The sequence below is a fragment of the Clarias gariepinus genome, chromosome 23 (assembly GCF_024256425.1).
Source record: "Clarias gariepinus isolate MV-2021 ecotype Netherlands chromosome 23, CGAR_prim_01v2, whole genome shotgun sequence".
Taxonomy (NCBI): Eukaryota; Metazoa; Chordata; class Actinopteri; order Siluriformes; family Clariidae; genus Clarias; species Clarias gariepinus.
Genome location: NC_071122.1, coordinates 3,010,001 through 3,034,977, shown reverse-complemented (window position 1 = coordinate 3,034,977; position 24,977 = coordinate 3,010,001). Strand labels below are relative to the sequence as shown.

The 24,977-nt window shown below is 41.4% G+C and overlaps 2 protein-coding genes across 5 annotated transcripts in view; both read left to right on the top strand.

Annotated features, from left to right (window-relative positions):
* itga7 (integrin, alpha 7) overlaps window positions 1–19,442 on the top strand; it is a 38,663-nt gene extending 19,221 nt beyond the window's left edge. For 2 of the 4 annotated variants that reach the window (XM_053484286.1, XM_053484285.1), the window contains exons 7-26: window positions 784–977; window positions 1,141–1,229; window positions 1,324–1,451; window positions 1,626–1,721; window positions 1,894–1,955; window positions 2,031–2,200; window positions 3,043–3,201; window positions 3,303–3,418; window positions 3,555–3,735; window positions 3,825–3,899; window positions 4,038–4,117; window positions 4,260–4,337; window positions 4,561–4,663; window positions 12,087–12,281; window positions 12,395–12,508; window positions 12,633–12,746; window positions 12,841–12,939; window positions 13,052–13,177; window positions 16,957–17,103; window positions 17,719–17,807. In XM_053484286.1, the coding sequence (XP_053340261.1) occupies window positions 784–977; window positions 1,141–1,229; window positions 1,324–1,451; window positions 1,626–1,721; window positions 1,894–1,955; window positions 2,031–2,200; window positions 3,043–3,201; window positions 3,303–3,418; window positions 3,555–3,735; window positions 3,825–3,899; window positions 4,038–4,117; window positions 4,260–4,337; window positions 4,561–4,663; window positions 12,087–12,281; window positions 12,395–12,508; window positions 12,633–12,746; window positions 12,841–12,939; window positions 13,052–13,177; window positions 16,957–17,067 (2,290 nt within the window). In that variant the 3' untranslated portion in view covers window positions 17,068–17,103; window positions 17,719–17,807. Of the gene's footprint in view, window positions 1–783; window positions 978–1,140; window positions 1,230–1,323; window positions 1,452–1,625; window positions 1,722–1,893; window positions 1,956–2,030; window positions 2,201–3,042; window positions 3,202–3,302; window positions 3,419–3,554; window positions 3,736–3,824; window positions 3,900–4,037; window positions 4,118–4,259; window positions 4,338–4,560; window positions 4,664–12,086; window positions 12,282–12,394; window positions 12,509–12,632; window positions 12,747–12,840; window positions 12,940–13,051; window positions 13,178–16,956; window positions 17,104–17,718 lie in introns of all 4 variants that reach the window. The other 2 variants (XM_053484283.1, XM_053484282.1) reach the window with 1 other exon arrangement.
* Window positions 19,443–22,420: 2,978 nt separating this feature from the next.
* npffl (neuropeptide FF-amide peptide precursor like) overlaps window positions 22,421–24,977 on the top strand; it is a 4,315-nt gene continuing 1,758 nt past the window's right edge. Inside the window, exon 1 of the mRNA XM_053483596.1 lies at window positions 22,421–22,540. Within this exon, the coding sequence (XP_053339571.1) occupies window positions 22,421–22,540 (120 nt within the window). The remainder of the gene's footprint in view (window positions 22,541–24,977) is intronic.

Here is a 24,977-nt window from a genome sequence, read left to right as displayed (position 1 = left end):
GAGAAGTGCAATACAAATTAACAAAACGGAAAACAAATTAACCAATTTAAAACCAAATTAACAAAACGGAAAACAAATTAACCAATTTAAAACCAAATTAACAAATCCGAAAACAAAATAACAAAAACAAAAACAAAACAACAAAACTCCCCCCCTCCAAAAAAAAAATAGTTTTGCGTTTTGTTATCTGGTTTTTAATTTGTTTTCCGTTTTGTTAATTTGTATTGCTCTTCTTGGCCAGTCAGATATTAGTTATTTTGTTTTCCGTTTTGATTTTTGTTTTGAATTTTGTTATTTTGTTTTCAGTTTTGTTAATTTGTTTTGCACTTCAGGGCCCCCGTAGAGGGATGAGAGGTACTCGCGCTCCCACATTAATCACGGCTCTACAGCCAATCAGGGGCGTCTGTGAGCTCGCGCACGCGGAAGGAGCGGCTAGCGCTTTCTTCCGAGTGTGTTACTCCGCCCCTAACGGTGCGTGAGCGAGCAGTTCGAAAAGATGCGGTCGGCTGACGTCACGCGGTTCGGAGGAAACACATGATAGTCTTCGGCCCTCCCGGCTGAATGGTAGTAGTAGCCTTAATGTGGAGCCCTCTAGTGACGGGGAGGAATTGGACATGACTAATATTGGGGAGAAAATTGAAAATACCCAAAAAACAATTAAAAAAATAATAAAAAAAGAAAAAATTAATAAAATAGCAAACGGTTGGAGTCATCAAAGGGGTGGAGTCATCAAAAAAAGATAGGGACAAACACGCTTTTATACATGCTCTTTACATGCTGCAGGTGGACGGATTTAATTGTGGGCGCTCCAAACTTTTTCGACCGTAAGGCAGAAATCGGCGGGGCGGTGTACGTGTTCCTGAACCCAGCCGGGCACTGGGATGAGGCGCGACCCATCCGCCTCAACGGAACCTACGACTCCATGTTTGGCATGACGGTGAGCCCTGCGGGAGACCTTGACCAGGATGGATATGCAGGTGACAACAACAGAAACACACACATACACACACACACACATACTGTACACACACACACACACAGTGCTGAGTTGATTTTGGAGTAGTTATTTTGTTAAGCGTAATGGTTTACATGTACGTGTGTGTGTGTGTGTGTGTGTGTGTGTGTGTGTGTGTGATTTAGACTTTGCAGTCGGCGCACCATTTGATGGACATGGGAAAGTATATATTTTCAGAGGTTCAGCTGAAGGACTCGACACTAAACCGGCTCAGGTGTGTAAATCTTGACGTGTCTGAGGGACTCGTGTGTGTGTGTGTGCGTGTGTGTAGAAGTTGCTGAAGGTGGATCTCTGCTGCTTCTCTGCAGGTTCTGGACGGGTCAAATGCAGGAGTGTCCCGTTTCGGTTACTCTATATCCGGAGGTTTGGATATCGATGGGAATTTGTACCCGGACCTGGTGGTCGGATCTCTCACTGACCAGGTGGTTCTGTTCAGGTACATCACACAGCACCATTTAGAGGTCGCCAATGAGCTCAAATTGACGGTGTGACTGAGCGTGAGTGGGTATATGTGTGTCTGTGTGTTTGAAAGACCACTTTAAGCCTTATTAAAAATCTGTGTTTCCAAGCATGGGGCTTGACCTTTGTCCCGGTGACCTTTGACCCCCAGGGCACGGCCGGTGATCCATGTGGTCAGGGATATTTCGGTGGACCCGCAGCACATAGACCTGACGCAGCACACCTGTACGGGCCGAGCGGGAGTGTGGTAGGTCCTAAAGGAAGCACCGCGGTGACGTCTGAAATAAAACAGACTCCAAATATTAGTTAAACACAGTATTATATTTTCTCCTGGAGCCATAATGGAGTTGTGCATATGTGTGTGTGTTTTTTTATTTGAGTGTAAATAATTCCTCCTGTGTTTTTTTTCCCTTTATCAGTGTGGAAGTGAAGGCCTGTTACAGCTACACAGCTCAGCCTGAGTCTTACTCACCTTACATCAGTACGCTACACACACACTGAACACAGCTGCCTTAACAACACTACGTGATGTAATTATTAATCTCTGTTATTGCAGCTCTCGGGGTTCATTTCGAGGCAGACACTGAGCGCAGGAAATCAGGGCTGCAGCACAGAGTTTACTTTCTGGGTCGAAGGTCATCTGAACCTGAATACACTCATTCAGAGGAGCTCGAGCTGAGAGGCCAAAATCACCCAGCCTGCCAAACCGCCACATTCGTACTGCAGGTACACACACACAAACAGGCAAAGGGACAGACAGACAAACCGACAGGCACAGAGAGAGAAAGACAAACTATAAGAGAGACAGACAGACAGACAGACAGCCAGACAGCCAGACAGAGAGTCAGAAAGACAGATCGACAGGTGGGTAGACAGACAGACAGACAGGGATAGAGAGAGAGAGTGAGAGAGAGAGAGAGAGAGAGAGAGAGAGAGAGAGAGAGAGACAGGCAGCAAATAAGGGAAGATGGTACAGTAAGGGGTATAAGGGAGCAGGGAGTGGCGTACAAGGGAACGTGAGAGTGGAGTATAAGGGTATAAGGAAACAGGGATTTGGTATAGCTGGAAACAAGGAGTGGGGTATAAGGGAGCAGGGAGTGGGCTATAAGTGTATAAGGGAATATTGAGTGGGGTATAAGGGAACAGGTAATGTGGTGTAAGGGAGCAAGGACTCGGATATAAGGGTTTAAGGGAGCAGGGAGTTGGGCATAAGGGTATAAAGAAACAGGGAGTGGGGTATAAAGGAAAAGAGAGTGGGGTGTAAGGGAGCAGAGAGTGGGGTATAAGGGTATAAGATAACAGGGAGTGGGGTATATGGGAACAGGGAGTGGAGTAGAAGGAAGCAGAGAATGGGGTTATATGGAAACAGAGAGTGAGGTACAGTATGAGAGGACATAGATTGTGGTATAATGAAATAAGTAAACAGTGAGTGGGGTATAAGGGAACATGGACTGGGGTATAAGGGTATAAGGGAACAGGAAGTGGGCAGTAAGTGTGTAATGACAAACACACAGAGTTTGGGACGAACTCTGTGACCGAGCATGTCTTTATAAACATGTGTCCTGCAGGAGAACATCAGAGATAAACTGCGTCCGGTCTCGCTGGCCATCACACACACCATAAAGAAGACGCGACACTATGGACACGGTGCTGATCACACACACCATCGTCTGGGCCACCTCACCCCCGTGCTGAGTCTCACCCCTTCTAACACACTCCACTCTGAGGTAACACACAGCCAGGATGGGACTTCAGGGCTTTGCCTCCACCTGAACCACTCATAATAAACATTACACACATTGTGTGTGTGTGTGTGTGTGTGTCCTAGGTGAACTTCATCAGAGAGGGCTGCGGCGATGACAACATCTGCCAGAGTAACCTGAAGCTGAGCTACAGATTTGGGACACGACCCTCAATTTCAGATCTCTTCACTGCTTTACCAATGTGAGACCCCCTCTGTCATCTAAATGTTCCTGTCTCTGGTAGTGTCAGCCCACACTGCCCCCTGCTGTCTGACACACAGCACTGCAGGACAAATCCTAAAGCTCACACTTTACTGTGTGTGTGTGTGTGTGTGTAGAGGTGAGGACGGTGTGCCTGTGTTTTCTCTTACTGATCAGAGATCAGTGGTTTTGGAAGTGACAGTGACGAACATGCCCTCTGACCCTGCCTACCCCGAGGAGAATGGAGACGACGCCCACGCTGCCCAGCTCACAATCACATTGCCACACACACTCACCTACTCCGGAGTCAGGGGTCAGGTGTGTATACACAAAGTATTTTTTCAATGCAAGACCTGAGCTCCACAGTCTAGTATGTGTTTGTATGTGTGTGTGTGTTTGTTTGGCAGGTGGTGTGTGAGGCGAATCAGAATGGCTCCCAGGCAGAATGCGAGCTTGGAAACCCCCTAAAGAGAGATGCTGTGGTATGTTTTTTTTACGCACACACACACACACACACACACACACACTAAATGCACCTTTTTTCAGCATTATAACATTTTTAAAGATTAAAATAATGTTTCAGACAGTAACTTTGGTGTGTGTGTGTGTGATTATACCAGTTGACGTTCTACATTATTTTGAGCACGTCAGGCATCACCGTGGAAACCATGTCTTTATCAGTTGACCTGCAGATGTCCACGTGAGTCACTCAGATGCATATGTGACATTAACACACTTAGGCATTTTGAAATTGTGCTACAGTGTATACTGTATATAATAAGTACAAAAATAAGTAAACAATGTAATGTTGCTCTAGTGATGTATGTGTGATTGTGCTGCAGGATCAGTGAACAGCTCCACCTGTCTCCTGTTACGGCACTTGCCCGAGTAGTGATCGAACTTCCTCTGACTGTCAGCGGGTATACACACACACACACACACACACCTATATATATTCACACACACTAATTCAGTCGTAATCAGTTACAGTGACCTTATAATTAAACATCACTGTCAGAAATAGAACACGTGTCATGTCATTTTGTGTGTACATGACATACACTACCATGTGTGCATTAACGTGTGTTGTGTGTAAAAAGTGTGTGTTGTGTGTGTAATAAGTGTGTGTTACGTGTTGTACAGTGTGGCTCGTCCTCATCAGCTGTTCTTTAGTGGAACAGTTCGAGGTGAGAGTGCAATGGAGACGCTGGAGCAGACGGGGAGTGAAGTGGAGGTCGAGTTCACTGTAAGATCAACACACATGCACATGTGCACACACACACACATGATACACATACATGTCCCACACACATACACATCCCACACATATACATACATGCACACAAACACATCCCGCCCTCACACACACATACACATTCCACACACATATACATACATGCCAACATACATATATCATAATTTAATTCAATTTTATTCGTATAGCACTTTTAACAATTGTCATTGTCGCAAAGCAGCTTTACACAATCAAAAGAATTATTTAAGTCTGTATGAAATGTAAGTGTGCATGAATCAAGATGAGCAGATCGTTCCTGGTGAGCAAGCCGCGGGTGACAGTGGCAAGGAAAAACTCCCTGAGATGGTAATAGGAAGAAACCTTGAGAGGAACCAGACTCAACAGGGAACCCATCCTCATCTGGGTGATAACAGAAAGCAGGAATTGATTTGCATTTGTACTGTTTGTTAGGTGGCAGCCAGTTCAGCTATAACAGTTTATGTTAATTGATGAAAATATGGAGTCCAGGTAGTTATTGGAGACAATTGCAGTCTTGAACTATCGAGCAACCGCAGCCAAGTCAAGTCCTCAGAGAAACAGCTGTCAACACCAGTCAAGGCCAGAACTTTATCTTTATGGTAGAGTGAAACTATCCCCAGACACCAGACGCATTCCAAAGAGACACACGGGGTATCCATGCGACGAGATCTTCAGCCAGAAGCGGGGCACCAGGATGGGTCAGACAGGTCCGGAGGGCAGAGGGAGTCTGGATCACTGGCAGCTCAGGAACGACATGTGTAGCTCGACAGAGAGAGGGAAGAGAGAGAGGGGGAGAGAGCGAAGAGAAAAAGTGGGAGAGAGAACAGAAAAGGGGAGAGCAGAAGAGGAGAGATAACAGTTAGGTATGGTCGCAGTCACATAATGTATAATGTAAATGTATATTTAGTGTAGATTGCAAGCAGAGACGCCGTTTATTGCTTTATATGTCAACAGTAGTGTTTTTTAAAATCAATGCGAAATTTCACGTGGAGCCAATGAAGTGAAGATAAGGTAGGTTTAATGTGCTTGTATCTTCTGGTTCTATTGAGGACTCTCGCTGCTGCATTCTGGACTAGCTGAAGCTTGTTTATGCATCTAGTTGAACAACCAGACAGTAAGGCATCACAATAGTCCAACCTAGAGGTGATAAAAGCAGAAACTAGTTTTTCTGCATCGTTTAGCGACAGTATATTTCTTATCTTGGCAATATATCTAAGGTGAAAGAATGCTATTCTGGTAATATTACCTACATGTGCTTCAAATGAAAGGTTAAAGTGTGATCTAAAATTCTACTTCTAGCTGTATGCGGTCCTATGACTAGAACTTCTGTCTTATCAGGATTAAACAGAAGGAAGTTAACTAGCATCCAATCTCTTATGTCATCAGAATAATCACCATTTAAGTCTACATACTGATAACGATGGGTCAGATAGGATCTGAGCCAGGAGAGGGCTGTACCCTTAATTCCCACTACATTTTCTAATCTGTGAAGAAGAATAGCGTGATCAATGGTGTCAAAAGCTGCACTGAGGTCAAGTAATACAAGCATAGTTACACAACCCTGATCAGAGGCCAATAGTTTACTACTTTAACAAGTGCTGTTTCTGCGCTGTGATGAGGCCCAAATCCTGACTGATACAGTTCATGTATGCTATTTCTATGTAGATATAAGCATAGCTGCTCCTCTACTATCTTTTTGAGAATCTTAGAAATAAAGGGGAGGTTTGATATTGGCCTGTAACTGGACAGCTGACAGGGGTCGAGGTCAGGTTTCTTAATTATTGGTATGATAACTGCTCATCTAACCAAAGTGCATAAGTGGCCTATTTACAATAGATAAATACAATGTGTTATACAAACGGAAGATGCATTAGGTAATATAGTTATGGCATATATGGTGATATAGTAATGTACAGCATAACTGCACAGTAACTGTGCAAAAATTGCAGTGTATTAGCATGTCTGGAAGATTACATGCCTAAAAGTAACAGGATATACATATTTACATCTGAAGTGTACAGTATATACAAAATAAATATGAGTGGAATATATAGTAGTGCAATGATGAGCCTAATTATTGATGGTGCAAAGATGCATAGTGGTAAAAATTGAAGCAGTGCAATATAAACAGAAAGTGACAGTGGAGTGTGTTACCTAACAGTCCATAATGTGTGGTAACAGCCACAGAAAAAAGCTATTTTTTAGTCTGTTCTGATGCACCTGTAGTGCCTGCCTAATGGTAGCAGAGTGAACAGTCCATGATTGGGTGAGAGGAATTTTTGCCTTTAGCCCTTTTGCTTGTAAATGTCTACCAGTGCTGGGTGCCAATTATTCGTTGGGAGGTTTTCACCACCCTCTGAAGCACTTTATAGTCCTGAGCAGTGCAATAGTTCCTACATCAAAAAGTTCTCCAGTATCCTGAAACACAGGTAGGACTTTTTAAGTCTTCTCATAAAGTACCGACACTGCTGTGCCTTCCTGATCAGGAAAGAAGAGTTCAGAGACCAAGTGAGGTCCTCAGAGATATGGACTCCAAGAAACTTAAAGCTGAGTACATGCTTGACAGCAGCTCCGTTGTTGAATGGGAGCATAAGTGTGATTGCCAGATTGTGAATGTCCAAAATACACAATGATCTCCTTCGCATTCTTGGTGTTTAGTTCCAGATTGTTGTCTTTACACCATGATACCAGATACTTGATCTCCTCCCTATAAGCCGTCTCGTCGTTAACTCATGATCAGGCCCACCACCGTGGTGTCATCTGCAAACTTGATAATGCTGTTGGAAGCATAGGCAGGAACACAATCATAGGTGAAAAGGGAGTATAGGAGAGGGGACAAGTCAAAGTCAACTTTATTGTCAATTCTACTACATGTACAGTGCATACATATAGAGAATTAAAATTACGTTTCTCTCATCCTCAATACAAATAACACTGAAGGGGGAAAAAAATCCTTAGACGATCTTCTCAGCTGCTCTTACTATGCGCTGTGTGTTTCCCGGCAGGACACATTGCAGGCGCTGAACCACACAGTGATGCAGCTGGTCAGGATGCTCTCAATGGTGCCTCTGTAGAAGGTGCGCATGATGGGTGTCGGGGCTACGGTTCTTCTCAGCTTTCGGAGAAAGTAGAGACGCTGTTGTGCTATCTTGGCTTGTGCTGCAGTGTTGGTGGACCAGGAGAGATCTTCTGTAATGTGCACACCCAGGAACTTGGTGCACTTTACCCTCTCCACGATCGCACCATTGATAGACAGCAGAGAGTGTTGGGTGTATGTTCTCCTGTAATCGACCACAATCTCCTTTGTCTTTTCCACGTTCAGGGAGAGATTGTTGTCTGTGCACCACCCAGCCAGGCGGCTCACCTTACTCCTGTAGTTAGTCTCATCATTGTTGCTAATGAGACCCACCACAGTTGTGTCGTCCCCAAACTTGATAAGGAGGTTGGAGTTGTGTGATGGTATGCAATCGTGGGTCAACAGCGTGAAGAGGAGGGGGCTCAGCACATATCCTTGGGAAACCCCAGTGCTCAGCATGATGGTGCTGGAAGTGTTATTGGCGACCCGTACTGCCTGAGGTCTGCCAGTCAGAAAGTCCAGTAGCCAGTTGCACAGTGGGCTGCTGATCCCCAGCTGAATCAGTTTATGAGTGAGCTGTTGTGGGATGATTGTGTTAAATGCTGAGCTGAAGTCGATGAACAGCATTCAGCAAACTGGAGGGAGTCCAGGGGGGGGGAGGGCAGATTTGATCTGCTGCATAACTAGCCGTTCAAAGCACTTTATAATGATGGGAGTAAGTGCAACTGGGCGGAAGTCATTAAAACAGGAGGGAGATGTTTTCTTAGGTACTGGGATTATGGTGGTGGTTTTAAAGCATGTGGGGATAACAGCCTGCCTCAGAGAGATGTTAAAAATGTCCGTAAAGACATCCGTGAGTTCTCTCAATATTTGGCCAGGAATGTTGTCAGGACCCAGGGCCTTGCGTGCTTTAATCCTGCAGAAGGATCTTCTCACGCTGTCTGGGGAAAGCGTCATCACCTGGTCGCCGGGCTGAGGTGGGTGTTTGTGTGTCGTGGTGCTGTTGTGAGTATCAAAACGGGCAAAGAATGCATTCAGCTCATTCAGCAGAGCAATAGAGCTGTCAAATGTCCACTGTGGGGGCTCAGTGAGGGTCTGTATCTCGTGCCACAGACTCCGTGTGTCTCTGCTGTCGCTAAAGCGATGGGCAACTCTCTTGGAGTACTGTCTCTTTGCCTTTTGATGCTGCAAGACAGGTTGGCCCTAGCTGTCCTCAGGGCCACTGCATCTTCAGATTTGAAGGCAGCGTTCCGTACCTTCAGTAGTCTGTAGACCTGCCCTGTTAGCCACGGTTTCTGGTTTGCTCGGACAGTGATGGTCTTTGTTACCGTTACATCATCAATGCACTTGTTGATGTAGGCAGTGACAGTCTCTGTGTACTCCTGTAGGTCTGTGAAGTTGTTGTGAGTGGCAGCCTGCTTAAATACATCCCAGTCAGTGGTGCTGAAGCAGTCCTGGAGTGCCTCAGAAGACCCTTCCGGCCACACTTGTATCAGTTTGCAGACTGGTTTGGTGACTTTAACCAGTGGTCTGTATACAGGCATTAGCATGACAGTGATGTGGTCTGAGCTACCGAGGTGGGGGAGGGGAAGGGCCTTGTAAGCTCCTCTCTGAGTAGTGTAAACAAGGTCCAGTGTAGTGTTTCCTTGTGTGGGAAAGTCTATGTGCTGTTGTATTTTTGGAAACACGCTTTTTAGATCTGCATGATTAAAATGCCCAGCCAAGATGAGAAAAGCATCTGGGTGAGCTGTCTGCTGCTCACTGATGAGCTGGTATAGTTCATTTAGTGCCTCACTCCTGTTGTTACTGGAGTTGGGGTTTACATACTGTATACAGCCCCGAATAAAATGGCTGAATATTCCCTCGGTAGATAGAACGGTCGACACTTAATGATCATAACCTCCACCAGAGAAGAGCAGTACTTAAAAAACACAACAGTCTCTTACAGTCCTTAGGGTTGTGCGAAGAAGTTGAATGTGGTCCAGTTTATTGTCCAAAGAGCGTACAATAGTCAGTAAGATGGTACGAATAGCCGGCTTGTGTGGGTTAGCCGCTAACCTAGCACGGATACCGTCGCGCTTTTCCCTCTTCTGCTTCCTTTCCCGCCGCCTGGGGTCGGTGATGGCAAAGGCCTCCGGAGCAGACCGATGTCCCGCAGCTCATCCAAGTTCACCGAGTTTACCATAAAAACTGTGCATTTACCGATAACTAACAGAAACTCTCGACTGTATGTGCGTTTTAAGACAGATGGACCAGTTAAAGACATACAAAAACACTGCGACTTATAAGAAACACTTACAAAAAACATGAAAACACAGTTGTGTTGGAGGAGAGAGAAGACGCAGCATGTACACGTGCCGCAATTTTGGATAAGCTTTGATACACATCCCTGAGAAACTCCAGTGCTGAGGGTGAGACTGAAGGAGATAAGGTTATTCAGGCGAACAGACTGTGGTCTGTTCGTAAGGAAGTCTAAGGTCCAGTTGCAGAGTGGTGTGCTGATGCCAAGCTGTTTCAGTTCCAGTTCCTAGCTTGGAAGGGCTAACTGTGTTAAAAGCTGAACTAAAATCTAAAAACAACATCCTGGCATAGGTGTTGGCATTGTCTAGGTGAGTCAGGGCAGAATGGAGTGCCGTGGAAATGGCATCCTCAGTTAATCTATTAAGGCAGTAGGCAAACTGCTATGGCTTCAGACTGGGTGGCTAACAGACTTTGAGGTGGGTGAGGACCAGTCTTTCAAAGCACTTTGCAATAACAGGAGTGGAGTGCTTTGGCTCTGGCACAATGGTTGCAGATTTAAAGCAGGTTGGGACAGCAGACTGGGCCAAGGACAGGTTAAAGATGTCTGTGAAGACCTCAGCCAGCTGCTCCATGGATGTTCTGAATACTTGGCCAGGGATGCCATCAGGACCAGCTGCTTTCCTTGCTATCATTCTGCTTAGAGTAGCACACATTTCAGATGGAGAGTGTGAGCGCCTGCTCACCTGGTGGTAGCTCTGCTTTGAGCATGGGCTCTTAGTTCCCTTTCTCAAAACCAGTATATAAAAGGTTGAGCTCATCTGAAAGAGACGCAAAGCTGGTTGTAGGTGCCCCGCTGGTTGTTTCAAGTCAGCGATGGCCTGGATCCATTGCCACATTTGCCGAGTGTCAGCAGAGTTGAAATGCTACTCAATCCGCTGTTTGTGTTCATGTTTGGCTTTGCAGAGTTCCCTCCTCAGATTGGCACTGGTGATGCTGTGGGCCTCCTGGTCTCCAGACCTGAAGGTGGACATCCCAGTTCATCCAGGTTTTTTTGATTAGGGAATGCTACAATGTTGCTTTGTGTGGTCACCTGATCCGCACACCTGTTAATATGATCCACCGACGATAAAAAGTCCATTAGGATGCGCTGTCTACTGTGAAACGCGTTACTGTAATCTATTTACTTTTCCTGATAACCCATTAATGTAACGCGTTACATTTTAAATGCATGTAATTTGATTACAGTTACCAATGTCAATAACATTTTGTTACTAGCATTACAAATATAGTGTTTAAAAATTAATCAAAATTCATTTAAAAATCATGTTTTGCATGGCAACATCAGTTAACGAGAATGCGCTTTAATCAATCATCTGAGAGCTTTTTGATGGTTTGGTTTACTCTTTTTGCACGGGCGGCACCACAGACACACGGACACGAGGCAAAAGGGTAAAAGGGGTGATTTTATTTAGATAAAACAGGGAAGGAGAAGGTTTAAAGAAGAGAGGAAGGGAAAAAAAGCTGAGAATTTTTAATGCAGAGAAAGCCCGAGATCCATTACCATAAATTATTGCCAGGCGGCCCAACCTGGCGTCCTCGCGCTCCGGCAGAAGGGAAACGTAGGGAGCCTACGAAGTGGGCTAGGAGCGACAACAGGTTAAGGCGCATGCCCATCACAAGCGCACGCAGTTACTTCTTTTAAGTTCCGAAAGTAATTTGAAAGTAACGAAATTAGTGATCTGATTATTTTTTACATGTAATCATCAGTAATGTAATCAAATGACTAATAATAATAGTAACTAATAATTTGTAGTAGATTCTCCAACACAGTTCATCATACACATCCAAAACATCTATACACACATACACACATCCCACACATTTACACACATATATGTACACACATATTCTTACACACACGCACACACACATCCAAACAAACATATAAACACACCATACACATTATACACATATTTATCAATTCATATTATTAAAGTTATTATTTTGAGCGTATAATGTGTGTGTATGTGTGTGTATGATATGTCTGTGTGTGTATGATGTGTGTGTGTGTGTGTACAGGTGTCTAACAGTGGACAATCTCTGCAAACTTTTGGCTCGGCGTTCCTCAACATCATGTGGCCTCACGAACTGGCCAATGAAAAGTGGCTGCTTTACCCGACCAGTCTACACTCGGACCATCCACACACACACTGCACACACCGCTCAGCGCTCAACTCACTCAGCCTCAAAGACACACACACACAGCAGCTTCAGGTAGGCTACAGTGTGTGTAACTCCGCTGAGTGTGACATTACTGAGGAATGACGTTGATAGGGGAGGGGTTACACACTGCACACTAATGAAGTGTTTATGAATGTGATATAAAGGTGAGGAAAACTCGCTCGTACCCCGAGGAGGAAGGACGAGCACAGAGGAAGAGCAACGTGAATGACAACACACCTGCTGTCTCCGCTAACGAGAGGCGCAAATCCCTCAAGCTGGTGTGTTTGTGAGTGTGGGCGTGTATGATGCATGCGCACGTGCGATTTAAGCGTGTCTCGTGTGTACACATTTAAGTGTTTGTGTGTGTTTATCAACGTGCGTTTGTGTTTGTGTGTGATGCAGGACTGTGTGTTAGGTTCGGCCAAATGTGTGGTGTTTCAGTGCGCGCTGCAGAAGTTCTCCGGTTCTGCCAAGTTCACTATCAAAGCTCGTCTCTGGAACAGCACATTCATAGAGGTTTATTATTGCTACTTATTATCTTACAACACAGACACACAAAGTAATGGCACCCTCCTGTTACTTATCCATATATCTATCATTCCGCCCACAGGAGTTCTCAGCAGTCAGTGTGTTGGAGGTGTTGATCAGAGCGAACATCTCGGTGAGGTCTAACATTAAACATCTGATGCTGAGAGATGCTGCTGCACAGGTACACACACACACACACACACACACACACATAACAGCATGAAAGATGGTATCATCATAAATTATATGTGTGTGAGAATTATTATAAATACTGTTATATGTGTGTGTGTCAGGTGTCAGTGATGGTGTATCCCGAGCTGAGTGTGTTGGATCAGTCATGGGTTCCATGGTGGATTATCCTCATCGCTATATTAGCTGGTGTAATCGTCCTCGCTCTGATAGTTTGTATTCTGTGGAAGGTACAGACATGTGGACACATGCACACACATACACACACACATAAACACACACACGGTTTCTTAGTACACCAGATGGTGCAATTTGGACATATTATCAGCTGGGGGTGGCCAGTCCCTGGCATGTGTTCAAGTGGCACACTACACCATAGGACTCTGATGTCAGTAAGGCAGTCCCTACATCAGATACTCTGTAGGGATTGCCCTGTGACCCCCCTGCAGCCCACCTTAGATGTTTCACAGCGAGAATCCCATCCATACCTTCTACAGTATTATACAAGCTTAAGATATTTAAACTTTTTACACTCGGGCCTCCTCTAACCAGTCTTGCTATGGGGCAGTGAGCTTCAGTGAAGTGTGGATGTCGTCCTTGGGACAGGTTCTGGAATCTTCACCTGCTGTTGTAGGTCGACATCTGCTCCAAGAAACATCTTCTCAAGTACAGAAGAAATAATAGGGTGTTGGCTAGACCCTAGCAATATAGTTTTGATGGGCTCAGGAGGATTTTATATCTTATATATTTATATTTTATATATTTGACCGGATCAGAAACATGAGTCTGTCTGGTTCTGACTCCTGACTTTGTTGCCTACAAACAAAGGGACTCTTGAAAAGTAAAGTAGGGCCTCTCTGGCTCTGTTGAGCTTAAAGTTAATTCATTAAGGCTCTGTTTGGGGGTTGCTGCATGCCAGATCTGGTCTGGGGCCCCTGCATTACACTTAGGTTGACTTGACAAGAACATTCATCACCAAGGCAAACCAAGACTCTGATGTGATAAAAACCAGTTCAATTCAATTAAATTTGATGAGTATAGCGTTTTTAACAATGGTCAATGTCACCAAGCAGCTTTACAGAATAAAAAAAAAATTGCCATGGGTGACAGTGGCAAGGATAAGAAGAAACCTTTAGAGGAACCAGACTCAACAGGCAACCCATCCTCATTTGGGTGATATTAGATAACAGGAATTAATCTGCAATCATACTGTGTGTTTGGCTACTGGAAGTTCAGTATAACAGATTAAGTGTTAACTTAATTTGGAATCCAGTTCATTTTTGGTAGAAAACTGTAGGAAATTGAGCAACTGTTGAACTTGTTGCTGAATAATTGGGCAACGGCAGTCAAAAGTCCTCAAAGAGCAGCGGTCTGCATCAGCAGAGGCGAGGACTGTCTTTATATTAAAGTGGACCATACATATACAAAGTCACTATACACCTCCCAAGCAGACCACATGAGGCCTTCTTGTGACAAGACAGCATGTGTAGCTCAAAAGAGAGAGACAGGAAGAGGGAGAAAGGTATGGTGACAGATGGCTGCTACAGTGTCGCGCTCTCCAGTTGTCTTACTGTTTTTCTTTTAGTTTGTACTGTTTTTTGTTTTTCAAATGTAATCAGCTGCAACAGGGATGAACTGCTGAACATTCGTCAGAACACACCGCATGATCTTCAACCAGTTTTTGATCATTCTGACGTTTTGTTGAACATTGTAACTGGCAGAGCAGCGGCGCTGTCCAAATGCTTTAAGAAGCGCAGATGGGAAAAGAGAGCCGGGGCACTCGTCAAGCTCAAACAGCACAGCTTTAGAACTGCACTGCCTAGTATACATATGGCGAAAACATCGCTCTCTACCCAACAAAATTTACTAACTTTTTCTGCTCTTACAGACAAATAAGGACTTTTCAAACTTTGCTGCTCTGTGTTTAACAGAAACCTAAGAGGAGCTACTCTAAAAAGCTGGAAAACCATTTTTCTGCAAACGACCCTGTTTTAGTGTGGAAAGGCCTGAAAACCATTACCCACTACAAGATACCATCCCCCAACTCTGTAGGGGATCGACAACTGATCGATGAACTGAATGAGTTCTATTGTAGATTCGAAACTCCCAGTCTCACACCACACACCTATCCTGACCATCTCTCTACACCACCATTAACACCTCTGGCAACCACCCTCTCTCCCCCTCCTGCAGTTCGGTTCAGTGAAAAGGATGTTCATCAAATATTCCAGAAACAAAAGAGAAGGAAAGCTCCATGCCCAGACAGCCTTTCTGTGCTGACCCACTGGCACCCATCTATACCAGTTTATTTGAACTACTGTATCTTGTCCCTTCTTGCTTTAAATGCTCCACAATCAATCCTATTCCAAAAAAACCTAAAATCATAGTGACTACAGACCAGTTTCCCAAACATCTGTGTCCATGAGGTCGTTTAAAAGACTGGTGTTGGCTTATCTAAAACACATCACTGGACACTAGGTCTGTGGATGATGTACTGTAGTCAACATGGAACTGCACTTCATCCTGCAACATTTGAATAAACCAGGGTTTTATACAAGAATCTTGTTCATAAATTTCACCTCAGCTTTTGATACAATCATCCCAGCAATGCTCCAGACCAAACAAACCCAGCTCTCTGTTCCTAGCTCTGTCTGTCAGTGGATCTCCAGCTTCCTGACAGACTGGCAACAGCTAGTGAGACTGGGGCAATTCATGTCCAACAGCAACACCAAAAACACTGGAGCCACCCATGGATGTATTTTCTCCCCACTGCTCTTCTTCCTCTACACAAACGACTGCACCTCTACAGATCCCTCTCAATGTTAATGTCAATGTCGGCCTAAAAGTTTGGATCCGGAGAGCCCATGTGGAGGCGCTTATTGGTTCGGGGGCCATGGGAAACTTTATTGACGGAAGGCTTGTCATTCTTTGGCGTGGAGTCACTTCAAACGAATCTAATTTTGGTAACCCAGGTGCCAGAACAGAGAGTACTGTTGGGGTTCCTTGATTTTAAACAGAAAGGGGTTAGATGGTGTAATAAGCTCTTTGCAGTGAGCCAGGTCTTTCTCCCTACTACGGTTCCTGAAAGAGCTGTTCTAACTGAGCAGCTCTAAAACAGAGAGTAGTATTGGGATTTGCATGACTGCATTACAATCCATCATTGATTGGCCGACCCAATCTGTTTCATTCTGGGGGTGTCAGTGTACCCAAAGCTGCCTGAAGGGTGTCAGATCTCCAGTCCCAGTGCCTCCTCCCCCAGTACCCCTCCAGGTATCAGAGGATATGCTTATATGGTTTTTATGGACCTCCACTTGGCCCTGGAGCTGAACTAGTCTGTGCTTATCTTAAAGTATTCTTGACTTCTGTCAAGGTGAGCTCCTTGATCTTAATCAGAAAGGGGTAAGATGGTGTAATAAGCTCTTTGCAGTGGGCCAGGTCTTTCCCCCTTCTACGGTTCCTAAAACAGCTGATCTAACCAAGTAACTCCTTAGTGATTTCAAAGGGATTTGCTATAAAGGCAGTGTGTCTGTGGGGCTTCACACTGCCCTTTCTCCTGTACTTCTTAGTTGTAGCAATGTAGGGTTATGAGTTTTGATCTCAGCATGTTTTACACTTCTGTGGGTGCTGATCTGTCCTCCATTATCACCTTCCTTTATTAGTGTTTTAGAGATTTAAGTCCTAAGACACAAGCTGGTGTAACACATCATCAGTGATAAACACACAAACTGTTTATCGAAAAAGCACTGGGTGAAACATGTTAAACACATAAAACACACAAAACACACAAAACACACAGCCTTTATATTACTGTGTAACCTCACATGAGCCCAAAGAAAAAAGAACTAAGTCATTTAGCATATTTAATAAATAATAATATTGTTCATAAGAAACTCTCATTCCTTACTCATCCTTCAGGTCTCCTGTTTTAACAGTTATCTGCTCTCTCTCTCTCTCTCCATCCTGATCCTGTTTCCCTCATTCTTTTTCTTCTCCTGTATGTATGTGTCAGTGTGGGTTCTTTAAGCAGACAGAGAGACGTCATCATTATGATACAGAGTTTTATCGTGCTCATCTTCACCTGCAACCATCTGATGCAGACAAACCCACGGTGGCACAATAACGCCATCACACATAGACACACACACTACAGCCCGTGGTAAACACATACGGTGTGATTGATGTGTGAATCACAGCACTGCTAAGCACCAGGCAGATCTTAACCTCTGTGTGCTATATATATATATATACTGTATATGTGTGTGTGTATGTGTGTGTAAACATTAAAGCACTTTTTGTAAGTCGCTCTGGATAAGAGCGTCTGCCAAATGCCTAAATGTAATGTAAATGTGTGTGTGTGTGTGTGTGGGTGGGTGTGTGTGAAGTGAATGTTGAATGCTCCTGAGCTGTGCTTTAACTTTTTATTTTGTTTAATCTGAAATAAGTGTTTATGTGAATCTCCCAGCATGCACAACACGTTACACCAACAGTGAATGTGTGTGAGTTTGATGTGTGGCTCACTACACTAATCTGCACTTAGTGTGATCTTTACTGCAGAAGCCAAATGTAAGCATGGTATCTTGATGGCACATGGCTGCAGTGTTTAAATTTATACCTGACAACTCACAATCTGACTTTACATCCTGCCTCCCAGTCAGACTTTACTGCTTATTTGTATTTAGTTATTCATGAGCCACCATATAACTAAATATATTCCATTGTGTCTTTCTTTCTCTTCCTGTCTTTTTGTCTATATGTCTGGTTTGTGCGACAGTTTGGATTTTTCCGGAGGTCTCCCTATAAGGACAGCGTTCCTCAGTATCATGCAGTGCGAATCCGACAACAGGAACGTTCTCATCTCCACCCCGACCTACAACCTGAAAAATCCCCCAAACCTGAAAAAAACCCCACACCACACGTCAAACAGTGGAAGACACAGTGGAGTGATGGCGCACATTGACAATCAAACACCCACACATGCGCACACACAGACATACACACAAACACACACACTGAGTTTATTAAGCATGTTCTAATAATCAGTTAAACGATATATTACATGCATACACAGCAGCGTTATAGTAAAGACTTCAGAATTCCAGAATTTCCCTGTATTCCACTAAGTAGGCTGCCTACAAAGGGAATATGGTGTATCTTTATGGCCCATATTTGGAATAGGGTGTGTCTTTGTTGTCCATATTTGGAATAGGGCTTTTCTTGATGGACCGTATTTGGAATAGAGTGTGTCTTCAGGTCTATATGGAATAGGATGTATCTTTATGGTATTTTACAGGTCTTAAATGGCTAGTGATGTGAGTACAATCATGAAAAACACTTTAGCATGGTTAACGTTTAGGTGGGTATGTCTTTGTAGTGATAAATAAGCCAGATGGACAAACACTTGACCACAGACAAACCCTCTTCCTTAATTTGGATAAATGTGGAAAAGCACATAACTGTAATCCTATAATTCTGTTAAAGTCTACAAGGAAGGATGTCTCGGACACAAAACTGGAAAATATCATAACTGTTGTCAGGTCTAAGGTTCACCTGTGGCTGCTTTTACATTGAACCCTTAGCAATAAATAATGTTTGTCCAAGAGCAACACACACACACACACACACACACACACAAATGTACATACATACAAATGTATATTTATGCTGCTGAGTGGCATCTTCTTTTTATTAGCTTAAACACTGTTAATGTCCATGAGACATATGCAAAGTTTACTAACGTGCTGCGAGCTTACACTAATACACTTGTGATTCACATATTTGCCAGATAGAGAGCACCTGAATGGAAACTATTCTACAGCTCAGGTACCCTGTGTTGGGAAAACGTGAATATGTTGATAATTTAGGCATTTGTAATCGAAGACTTTTTCAGGAAATTAGTGGATGCTGTGTAACGATCCTGATGTTTTATCTCTCTGTTAAATCGATGTTTAAGTTTTCAGACATAACCATTTTTTGTTCCCAATATTTTATGTATTTCCACACTTACTCATCACAGTGCATTTCTAGAAAAAAAGCTGTTATTTAATTCTTTGCTGTATATAAATATATATATATATATAAAAGAATAAATGAAGGTTTAGAAACTCTTCTTGAAAGGGCGCTCTTGGTACATTATAGAAAATGTGTGTCTGTTATTTGTCATTTCTGATGCAAGTGCCTTACAGGAACATTACTGAAACCTAAACATCATTCAGAGGAGCTGAGTTTATTCACAACACTTCCTATTAAAATGTTAAACAAACATCGAGTGTAAGATACACTCACCTAAAGGATTATTAGGAACACCATACTAATACGGTGTTTGACCCCCTTTCGCCTTAAGAACTGCCTTAATTCTACGTGGCATTGATTCAACAAGGTGCTGAAAGCGTTCTTTAGAAATGTTGGCCCATATTGATAGGATGGCATCTTGCAGTTGATGGAGATTTGTGGGATGCACATCCAGGGCACGAAGCTCCCGTTCCACCACATCCCAAAGATGCTCTATTGGGTTGAGATCTGGTGACTGTGGGGGACATTTTAGTACAGTGAACTCATTGTTGTGTTTAAGAAACCAATTTGAAGTGATTCGAGCTTTGTGACATGGTGCATTATCCTGCTGGAAGTAGCCATCAGAGGATGGGTACATGGTGGTCATAAAGGGATGGACATGGTCAGAAACAATGCTCAGGTAGCCTGTGGCATTTAAACGATGCCCAATTGGCACTAAGGGGCCTAAAGTGTGCCAAGAAAACATCCCCCACACCATTACACCACCACCACCACCAGCCTGCACAGTGGTAACAAGGCATGATGGATCCATGTTCTCATTCTGTTTACACTAAATTCTGACTCTACCATTTGAATGTCTCAACAGAAATCGAGACTCATCAAACCAGGCAACATTTTTCCAGTCTTCAACTGTCCAATTTTGATGAGCTCGTGCAAATTGTAGCCTATTTTTCCTATTTGTAGTGGAGATGAGTGGTACCCGGTGGGGTCTTCTACTGTTGTAGCCCATCCGCCTCAAGGTTGTGCGTGTTGTGGCTTCACAAATGCTTTGCTGCATACCTTGGTTGTAACGAGTGGTTATTTCAGTCAAAGTTGCTCTTCTATCAGCTTGAATCAGTCGGCCCATTCTCCTCTGACCTCTAGCATCAACAAGGCATTTTTGCCCACAGGACTGCCGCATACTGGATGTTTTTCCCTTTTCACACCTTTGTTTGTAAACCCTAGAAATGGTTGTGCGTGAAAATCCCAGTAACTGAGCAGATTGTGAAATACTCAGACCGGCCCGTCTGGCACCAACAACCATGCCACGCTCCAAATTGCTTAAATCACCTTTCTTTCCCTTTCTGACATTCAGTTTGGAGTTCAGGAGATTGTCTTGACCAGGACCACACCCCTAAATGCATTGAAGCAACTGCCATGTGATTGGTTGATTAGATAATTGCATTATGGAGAAATTAAAAAGGTGTTCCTAATTATCCTTTAGGTGAGTGTAGATTTGTATTCATATAAAACTGAACTGTATTATGACGCTCACGAGTCACTGAATTACCGAACTTAAATCACTCATCAGACTCATTTGATTCACTGACTCACATGAATCAACCTGCTCACATGACTGACTGATTAAATCACCTTCTCAGGTGAGTTAAACCGATCGGATTGTAAAAGATTCAACTCGCCCTGGTGTGACTTAATAATTCAATTCTTTAATCTATTGTTTAAATAAATCACTGAGAATCAATGATCATTCTCTTAATTTCCTCATTTTAATCATGATCTCACCATCTTATAATTTATTGTTAAGATCTTGATTCATTTGAATCCCTTGATTTAGACTCACATTTGACTCCATTTCATTATCTGTAACTCAAAGTGTAACAATTTAAATTCAATTGATTCTCAGTTTTAACTAAATTTATAATTTGTTTTTACATTAGGTTTGTTTTTATTTATAGGTCTGTTTTATCTAATATTTCTAAATTACCAGTGCAGATGAATGAATCTTGCTGTTTAAATTACTTTAATTATTTGTTAATTGTCTATTACAACTAGCTGAAGAAGTATAATTGTTGGTTTTATTATGAATTGGGAAATTTCTTTTTTTTTATTATTAATTAATTTTATAAGGAGTTGTTTAATGAAAGAATACTTTGCGCATCGCTCGTTTCGCGGTGACTCTGATCTGATATTTGGGTTTTGTAGCATCATAACATGCTAAATAAAATGCTTCATTTTTAAAATAAATTATTATGATGATTTTTATTTAATGTAATTAAAAATGACACACACACGTACACATAAAGAGTGTATGATATAATTATAATAATATGTGTAATAAGAACTCTGTGCATGATTATTGCTGGACAATCTGATCTTAAATCTGATGCTAATTTAATCTTAAAAACATGAAACCGATTTCCTATTTAGGTCATGTGACCTGCTGATTATATTAATGTTACTGTAAATAAAATAAGTTGTAAAGATCATGAACAATGTGCTTAGTGAAGGATTAAAAAACTTAATTAATGCTTTTGTCTTGTACTTAATGTTATTTATTTTTTTATTAGTTTTATTTCCCAGAATGCACTGGGCTCTCATTTTTTGGCTGTATGAAAAGATTAATCCCGCCTGTAAATCTTGTTATTAATTATTCATGATATGCAAACTTAAAAACTAAGTAAATTTATAAACTTTAATGTGAAATAAACTGTTTTAATAAAAAGTTTATAATAAACTGTAATGTAAAAAATAATTAAAATAAAATAATAGTGTAAAAATATAAACATTTAATTTCATTCAGATTTGGATTTAGTATAGAGAATAGAAAATATTTAATATATAGAAAGAAATGGAAATATAGAATGGAAAACAAAAATTATAAATAAAACAATATTAAGAAATAAAAGGAAACAAAAGTATTTGCTCTCACTACTCACTGACAATATCTTTAAAAAATTCAATATTAACTTGTGGACTCTGACTATGATCTAAATTAATCTATAAAAACATAACTTCATACAGAATCATATTTATACATAATAGTATATATAAATTATCTGTTATAATTATCACATAAAAATTATAAAAAAGTCTTTTTCTGGTTTTTCAGCTCTCAAAGCTCTAATCTGATCGGTTGTCATGACGATTAATTGATTATTAAGGGTTACTCCAGAGAGGTGTGTGTGTGTGTGTGTGTGTGTGTGTGTGTGTGTGTGTGTTTAAAATAGTAATAAATCCTGTTTAATCCTCACTTTACTCACTCTGAGAAGAATCTTAGGAGACACCCGTTAATGGAGGTTTTAAAACTTTAATCACTTAAATAACTCTTTGTTGTCCTGTGGGACGTTCAGTACGTGTCATTCTGTTCAGTCCTCTGTGTGTGTCTGTTTGTGTAGGACATCTATATATACTGTAGAACCAGTTGTTTATTTAATATTTGAGTGTGTTGGAGTGTGCTTGGTGTGATGGACCCGAGTGTGTGCTTCATGGTGTTCGGTGTGTTCCTGGTCATTGCTGGGGTGACACACGGAGCCACAGTCAGGGACACGGCTGTGGTGTCAGAGGAAAACATGACAGAGATGATGGTAAGGCAGAAAACATTAACACTGCAACTTATTTACTTTTGTTTCCACAGACTGATGACTGATCGCCTCCATGCCACGCCGAGTTGCTGCGATATGTCATGCAAAAATATTCCAAAATTGGAATATTATTTAAGACCAATAAAAAACATGTACAGCACTCAACACTTGGTCAGGGCACGCGCCCTGACCAAGTGTTGAGTGCTGTACATGTTTTTTATTGGTCTAAAATAATATTCCAATTTTCTAAGATACTGAATTTTGGGTTTTCATTAGCTGTAAGCCATAATCATCAAAATTATATATAATGCCTTGGATTACGTCTGCAGGTATATTGCAAGACAAGCAAAATTTTATATTTCCGTTTATGCGTCTACTGTTTATTATAATATTGTGACCACCTGTGTGTGTGCGCGTAGGTATTTTTTGTTTTTGTGTCTACGTGTTGTGACTGTTCTTCAGTAACAACACTGCAAGGCTAAAAAAGCTGTAGCAGAATCTATTTAATGACAATGCAATGTCACATTTCTGTCAAATCCTTAAAAGGAGGAAAAAGCAAGTGTTATTCAATAGTTTCCTTGTTAAAGTTGAACAAAAAGGAAAAGTTTTTCTTTCCAGTGAGCCAACGGACAGCAGTGATTCCGTTGAATCACTCTTAACCCCCCCCCCCTCCTCCTCCTCCTCCTTTCTCTTGTCTTACTCACACCAGCCATGAGTTTTTTCAAAGGTAAAGTGCAGGTTAATTTGTTTTCACTTTATAATTCAGAATCAGAATCAGAATTACTTTATTGATCCCCGTGGGGAAATTCTCTTTCATTACAAAACAAACTCCTGATGAAAATAAAGATTTAGGAAGACATATAAAGATGGTAGAGAAGATTTAAATAAAAATAAAACAATAAAGGAATTAAAATAAAAATAATAAGAATATAATAATATAAACATAAAAATAAAATAAAAATAATAAAAATAGTCAAATAACCAATAAAAGTAAAACCTAAAAAAGCAATTATATGGACATTAAATTATATTGACATTGTTATTATCAACAAACGTATACACAGTATACATGGTTATTAAAGTGAATTGTGCATATGTGTGTGGTTTATGGTTTGGTGTGATCAGATATGCGAGTTAAATAGTTTTATTGCGACCGGCAGGAATGATTTCCTGTGTCTCTCAATTGTGCAGCGTGGAAGTTTTAGCCTGTTGCTAAATTAATACAAAAACATATAATGAAAACAAATTAACCTGCACTTTAATTAAATTTATAAATGTTATTACATTTATAAAAAAAATATATATATAATTTCCATGCATCTTTTAATGTCTGATGGCACTGACAAAACTATTGTAATGCCATCAGACATTAAAAGATGTATTGAAATTATATATATATATATATTTTTAAAACATAGGTTTTGTCTAATAACCAAGTTTTTAACTGTCATATAATTATTTCAAAATTCAATGTAGCACCTTTTAATACAGTATGCGCCAAATTATACATTATTATACACACATTATTGCCTCGTTGTAATTGTTAGAAAGCAACAAACACACTATTAGCATGTTGATGTTAGTGTTCGTGAAGTGTAAGTTATGTGTAATGTAAGTAAGTGTGTGTAAACCGCCTCGCTGTAGATATTGTTCGTATCGTTCATGCAGGTTCATAACCCAGATTCCTGGAACGAAGGTGGCTACAGACTCTTGCAAAAGAAGAATAATTCTCAACTATGAATACTTTTTCATCTGTCAAGGGACCCATGTCCAACAACGAATGCACAACAGAACTTCCTTTTCACTAGTGGGAACACGTGTGTCTAGAGCTACTGTATGCTCCGTTAACAAACGCAAATGCAAATACAAGTTTCAGTACAGTGTGGTACTGCAGTAGGACTATTACGCGGTATTTAATTAGATAAAAACGGGCTTCGTCTAATTATTACAGAAAAATCCATCCTTGCTTTGAAGTAAAGTAGTAAATAATTAATCAAATCTTCTATTTCCTATTAATAAAATCTTTTTGTATGTTAAAAAAATATATTTCAAATTCAAATTTTATTTGTAACATACACAGTCATACACAGTACGATATGCAGTGAAGCGCCAGTGACCTTAAAAAGAAGAAATTTAAATTAAGAAATTAAATTGAGAATTAAAACTTATAACAAGAAATAAATATGAATAAAAGAAATAAAAGAAATACAATAAATTTAACTAGGATAAAAATAGAAATTAAAATATAAATATACTGTGGATTATATTTCATTTCATTTCATTTCATTAGAAATACTCTTTTGTAGCAGCAATTTACAAAAGATTTAATACATAAACACCAACTATTGCTCCCTGACAGAGTGACTAGACATTTGGCGTAGTGGAACACATCTGTTGCTGTTGACATCTATAGGCCTATACTGTATAAAACAGAAATTCT